Raw genomic sequence first — 6,752 nt, 5'->3', positions numbered from 1 at the left:
TGTGACCTGTAAAATTTTTGGATTCGTGACTGAAAAATATTTTGTAATTTAAAAAATTTTCTATTTGTGACCGAGTAAATAAGTTATTACCAATAATTTGATAAGCTGTGACTAAAAATTAATTTGTGACCGAAAAATATTCTGTGACCTATAAAATTTTCGATCCGTGACCGAGAAATAAGTTACGATCAATAATTTGATAAGTTGTGATTAAAAATTAATCCGCGACTAATTAATTATATAATCGTGACCTAAATATATTAAATTAATAAAATAATTAATTGCACAATTAAATCATAAATAAATTTTAATGAAAATCTGATTTTTGAATTTTAAAACTTGTTTTTTTAATTCTGAAATCTACAATACTTAATCTCTCACTCATGAAATTTTCTCTAGATAATAAGTCTGTAGTAAGTTGAGAGTCCAATAACGCGTGTGAATAAAAAGTATTTTTAACTAGCTTCAAAATAGATAAGTTTCTTTTGACTAAAAATAAATAAATTAAAGGTATGAAATATACTTTATTTTTGGATAACTTTTAACCGATAAGTATGTTATTTTATGTTTGGTACTCCAGTTGCTCTAAAGTAATAATATCAAATTAGGGTTGATTATATCAATTGTCATTGTACTTTAACCCTTGTTTGAGCCATATTATTTTCAGAAAAATACATTTTTAAATAGTGTATTGATAGATAAATATTTGGTTAAAAAATGAGAAAAAGTTTTGAATTTGTGTGTAATATTATTTTATTGAAGAATATTCGATTGAAATTATATCAAATCACTGTTTAAAAATATTTTTTTTTTCAAAAGATGTGGGTCAAACATGGCCTAACATTTGTTCAAGGAATATGTTACTACCTATACATAATACGGTGTTCACTGGGGTGTCTATTCCTCTCATATAGAGGGATACCCCACTTCGAATAAATTATATTTTACTAAAGTGGATTCCCCTCCATTTGAGAGAGGTGAATACCAGGATGAACACCCTATTGTACGTAGAGCATAACCATTTGTTCAAATAATTACTTAGCTTGACACTTTGTTATTGAGTCAAAATTCTCAATAGCCACTATGCCTCCGTTTGGCCCCCATTTTGTAAAAGTGACAATGGATGGAATAGTGGAATTTTTTTTTTCAAATGAGTGATTAAAAAAGAAAATTTTTTCTATTTACGTGTTATATTATTTTATGAAAGATTCTGTGGTTGAAAATATGAGAGAAAAAAATGAAATGTAATGGAATGGAAATTAATGAGGGCCAAACGAGGGCGTTTCTCATTTGTTATTACATTCCGTTTGAAAATTAACGATTATGTTTAATATATTTGGAGTGACTATTTGGAAACAAGGTTTAAAATCTAAAGTTCAATTTCAGTCAAAGTTAATAAATATTTTTAATCACATATTTATGATATATGCAACTTTTTAATCACATATTTAATTAACTTTTATTAAAGTAAAAATATGATTTTAATCCCCACCTAACATGAACACAGTGATTATTCAAAAGATAAAAATAAAATTTAATAACTATTAGGAAACATGCCATAAATTTTGATATATTTTTTTACCCTTTATTATCTCCTTGGCACTTTGTCTGCTTTCATATTAAAATTTTACTTTGGCATTGCTGTAGCGAACAACTTACTAGCATTGCATCATAAATGACATCATTTGCTACCTGGCGCATATCCTATTGATGCGAAGGATAAGGATGAAGTATATTCAGTCTTGTTGGCAATCGAAGTATGAGGGTTCGATTCCTAAAGCATGAATTGAAACTCTTTGTGGATATTAGTGTACAGACAGTTCTTGTTTCCTAACATGTTGAGGAACTTCCCACCATTAACTTCTCTCTCGATGCTCCAAGGACAGGGCGGTGGGGGATTCTTAATGTTGGGGTTCAATCTTTTAACATAAATGACATCATTTTAAACTTTAGAGTGTATAGACACTCTTATGTACATAAAATTATGTACAAGTAGATTTATCATCTTTTTCTCAACCTTACCAAAACTACAAAAACTTTATTGTTTTATAGTAAGAATATAATTAAAAATTAACATCGTCTACTGATGTAGTTGATGACTCAATAGTTGATTAATTAAAAATTTGATTATGTCTAAAATTAGAATAATTTGTTAAAATTTAATTCGAGGAACAGTTACGAGGACAAAAGTTTGGAATTATAGATCTCGACTCTTCATCGAAAAGTTCCTTCGATTATAATCAATTCTTTCCATGTATGTACAGAATAAGACAACAAGTATCAAAATCTAACCTCCACTAATGTTATATCTTATGAAGAAGGTCTAAGAGCCCTTATCTAGAGCAGTACTAAAGTGATTTTATAATAAATAATAATAAAAATAGAAAAGAATCCAAATTCAAACGTTTGATGAAAGAACCATGTTTGTTGCACAATAACTTTTATAACAAGTTTGAGAACATGTTATATGGCAGGTTATCATTGGACAGTTTGAAAAATATTTTATCTTTTTCGTAAATACTTTTTTGACACCTACACCATTGTCAAACATGTTGTACAAATAGCTTATTCCTCGATGAAAATGCCAAGCACATAGCCATTAATACGTTACCCAACCAAATTTACAAACAGGCTTCCACCAATATCAACGGGTGGACCACACGCTCCATGAGACATAGACAGCCCACCAATACCGAGGACTTTCTTGTCATTTTATTTTAAAAAATTATAATTGATTCATGAAAAAGAAAACGCTCCTCTGTGTTTTCAAAAATTCAACTACCGAGCAAGGAATATTGCTAGGGCTGGGCAAATCTCCCGAATCGAACCGATCTGAACCCGACGGTTCTTGTCAAATTAAATACCCGAACGGGTATCTGAATTGAGAACCGACGGGTACGGTTCGGTTCTCGGTTCTAGACCAAGAACCGAAAAACCGAATAAGAACCGAATCTTTCTAATTTTTTTTTTATATTGAGTAAATCAAATTATTTTAATTTTAATTTTTTCTAAACAAATTAACAAATTAATCATTTCTAAATCCAAATTTTTGGCCCAATAATTTATTTCATTTCTAATTTTTTAATTTTTGACCCAATTACCCATTTTATTGTTTCATTTCTTAGCCAAACAAGATCAAATCCACTAAATAACCCTAAACACCTACAATAAAGTGCATAACGTTGTCTCGACTCTCACACTCACTCTCGCAGCCTATCTAATATTCCAAAACCTATACAATCGTCGGCCGACACTCTGACCTCCGATCGAAGCCGTGACTTTCCTGGACTGAAGCTTTGATCGCAGCGATCATTTGAACAAGGTAGTTTACTAATCTCTGACATTCCAAAACTATTGAATGTATCATTAGTCGTATTTATATAACGTTGTTATAAATGTTAAAAATTTTAATTATAGTACAGAACCGAACGGAACCGAACCGATCCGAACCGAACCGAATGGAACCGAACCCGAACGGTTCCATAATTATATTTGGACCCGACGGTTCCATTTACTAGATACCCGAAAAGTTTGGTTCGGTTCGGTTCTAAAGAGAACCGAACCGAACCGACCCGCGCCCACCCCTAAATATTGCTAGTCCAGTTTCTCGTTCTAATTGTAAATTGGAGGACAATATTTGAGGGTGTTTGATGGGATTAAAATTAGATTTTTAGTAGATTGTGATAAAAGTTTTTGAAATGTGTGGTTGAAAAATTGTGGGATCTACGAAAAATGTAATTAATATTAATTATTTGATTTTGACTTATAGGGTGTTTGAAACTCATTTTTATAAAAAAAATGTATTTTAGAATAATAGATTGATAGAAATTTTGTGGTTGAAAAATAAGAATTTTTTTTGATTTACGTGCAATATTATTTTAAGAAATAATATATGGTTGAAAAAAATGAGAGAAAAATGTATTTTGGAAAACATGGGAATCAAACAAAGGTTCAGATTAAAATCAGAACCAAAAAAGCTGTACGATCCTTATTTCTTAAAATTTATGTCCATGATTTTTATCAAATTTTTTAATCATATATTTTATCAAATTTTATTAATTTCTTTTGAATTATGACATTTTTATCAAAACTAAACAGGGGCTTAAAATGGATATTTATCCTTCAATTATATTGTGAAAATAGTCTTTGATGACATGAATTGTCCGAAATTCCATAACTTTTCACATGGTCGTGGTTCATCATTTGTCTTACAATTTTGGACACCATCAAGTTGGAAAATAACACTGATTTCATACTTTTAAGCTCCCTTTGGCCCCTGTTTTTTAAAATTAAAATGGGTGGAATAGTGTATTTTTAAAAAAAAGAGGAATTGGAAAAGAATGAAATTTTTTTCATTTTACATAAATATTATTTTATATAAAATTGCGTGGTTGAAAATGGGAGAAAGAAAAATGAAATGAATTTAATAAAGCCAAACGAAAGCTAAATACGCGAAGGTCACGTGATGGAACATTTGAAGTTGATCGTATGATTATAATTATTTTTAGAGTGCTATTTTGCTTGTTCTTTTTCTATTTGCATTAGATGAATTAGCCCGGTCTCAGCAACTTGTGGTGGTTAAGTTTGCCTTTCGAGTTTCGACTACCTTCGAATTTGCTTCTTACCATGAATTCGAAAAATGTCAACACTCGAAGGTTTGAAGAATAGTTTGAAAAAGAGAAAGTCGCAGAGATGACAATCTAGTTGATTAGGCACAGCGTGAGGCTGATTACAGCACACCGAGAGTATAGAATTCTTGTTTTCCCCTTTCAATTTTCGAGAGGGAATATGAGAAGTACAAATAGTAAATAAGGGTGATCCTTTATTTATTTTAGGTTTTTTAACTACCTATTTGACTTCGATACAACCCTATGACCTTTTATTATCTACTTCTTTCAAGTTAATACTTCGATTTTTAAAATATTGACGACTAGAAAATATTTTAAAGGGCACATATAATGTAGGGTACACTAAGAAGAGTGACTAACAAATATAAGACAACCCTCCAATTATTTATTGACATCTTCTTTTTAATTTTTCTCGTATTTATTTATTATTATTTTTACCTTCATTTACACTCTACCCTAACTTCCCAAACAACCGATCAAAATAAATAATATCCTTTCCCCACTTTCTATTTAACAACAAAAAATTTCACCTCCACGCTTCTCTGCTTGCAGTCTTGTCTTCCTTAGTCCGTGGGCTCGTTGGGACTTTGCCTTAGCCTTTTCTTTAATCTTCATTGGAAAAATACATGGATCCATTCATATCTCAATCCAATTTTTGAATCCTTTTTCTATCCCAGGCGTTTTTTCTCAACCATATCAAACTTCTTTATGTTTTTCTCTAAAAAAATGATGCCTTTTACTTCTTTACTTCCATCACTGTTGAAACCATTCATTTAAAATAGAAAAACGATCTGATTATTGTGTTTTGATTGGTTTGATCGGATTTTCAAGAAATGGCAGTTTCTACCATTGATGTTATGGCTGCTTTTTCTTGTAAGGCTAGCTTCATTTGGTACGTTTTCTCTGTGTTCTCATCTCTTAAGCTATAGAAATATATCAATTTCCTTGTGGGTTACAGTCAAGATTCGATCTTTTGTGATTTAATTACATGTACAGTACCAAGAGATTTATATATACGTGGATTTTCTATTTTCTCTACGAGTTTTCAAAATAAAGCGTTCTTGGTTATGTTCATGAACTGGATTTATTTTTCTTTGGTGTACAGGGTTTTGATGTAAGGAGGATTTGTTGGTTTAGTATATTATTTCTAGGATCTAGTGATTTTTTTGTTGTTTGAGATTTACTTTGAGTAATTTATTTTACATATCAGTTTGATTGAACTTTATTTTTTTTTTCTTTAGATGTCTTACGTCTTTCATGGATTTTATGATTTTGTACAGATTTTCAGATTTTAGATTTTGTTTGTGTTGATTTACTCTTCCGTGTAGCCGTCTGGATACGCAGGTTGGATTTTTTTGTACTATATTCAGCCTTTTCCAGTTTACATCTGAAATCAATTGAGTAGCTCAAAGGACACTACTTAAAATCTCATGATCTTTATGTTTACTTTCGCAGACTTATTTATTAGTTGTTTAAATTGCTGTTTGGAAAATGGGTAGAGGGAGAGGAAAAGGGAAGAAACAACCGGTTATTTCTGCTCATGATGATGCTGGAAGTGGTGAAGATGATAAGATACTATCTAGGAGAAGAGGAAGGCGACAAAAACCCTTGAAGGATGAAGTTGAGGAAGAACATGAAGTCGAGAAGATAGAAGACAACAAAGAAAACGGTCAGGATTCAAAAAATTCCGCGTTGAATAGAAGTAATAAGAATCAAGCTGCTGCAGAGAACGGCCGGAAAAGGCTAAGGCCTTCTCAAGTCAAAGAAAATGCTGATTTAGTGAAAGAAGATAATGTCGTGGGAATCAAGACTAATGCTTCTGACTTGATTAAGTCTGTTGGCTTCAGACCAAATAGAAGCAGGAGGAAAAACAAGCCTAGGCGGGCTGCTGAAGTTGGTGTTGAGTGCAAATGAAGTTTTTGTTTTGGAGATGAGTTTTCACCTTCTTTTGTGGGGTTTCAGTATTTCCTTTATCTTTGCTATGCCCTTTTTTTTCCGTGCTTTTCGAAAGTTATTGTTAACTACTGTGTTTTCGCTATGACATGAGACTGAGGCAAGTCCGTTGTGGTTCTGGTATTAGACTTCTGAGCTACCTTCTCTATACGAGTATTTGTTACTGAGTAA

At 31.4% G+C, this 6,752-nt stretch overlaps 1 protein-coding gene across 2 annotated transcripts; it reads left to right on the top strand.

The window, feature by feature from the left end:
- The first annotated feature begins 5,124 nt into the window (after positions 1-5,124).
- Positions 5,125-6,752, top strand: LOC111382123. 2 transcript variants are annotated; one of them, XM_023005993.1, is made up of 3 exons: positions 5,125-5,520; positions 5,909-5,972; positions 6,084-6,752. In XM_023005993.1, exon 3 carries the CDS (start codon positions 6,120-6,122, stop codon positions 6,540-6,542), a length of 423 nt encoding a protein of 140 aa, XP_022861761.1. In that variant the 5' UTR covers positions 5,125-5,520; positions 5,909-5,972; positions 6,084-6,119; the 3' UTR covers positions 6,543-6,752. The 2 variants fall into 2 exon arrangements, with proteins under 2 accessions (XP_022861761.1, XP_022861762.1); XM_023005994.1 differs by lacking the exon at positions 5,909-5,972 and having other exon boundaries at positions 5,126-5,520.

This window comes from Olea europaea, unplaced genomic scaffold, assembly GCF_002742605.1.
Source record: "Olea europaea var. sylvestris unplaced genomic scaffold, O_europaea_v1 scaffold2438, whole genome shotgun sequence".
In the NCBI taxonomy this organism is placed as follows: Eukaryota; Viridiplantae; Streptophyta; class Magnoliopsida; order Lamiales; family Oleaceae; genus Olea; species Olea europaea.
This window is presented reverse-complemented; position numbering and strand designations above follow the sequence as displayed.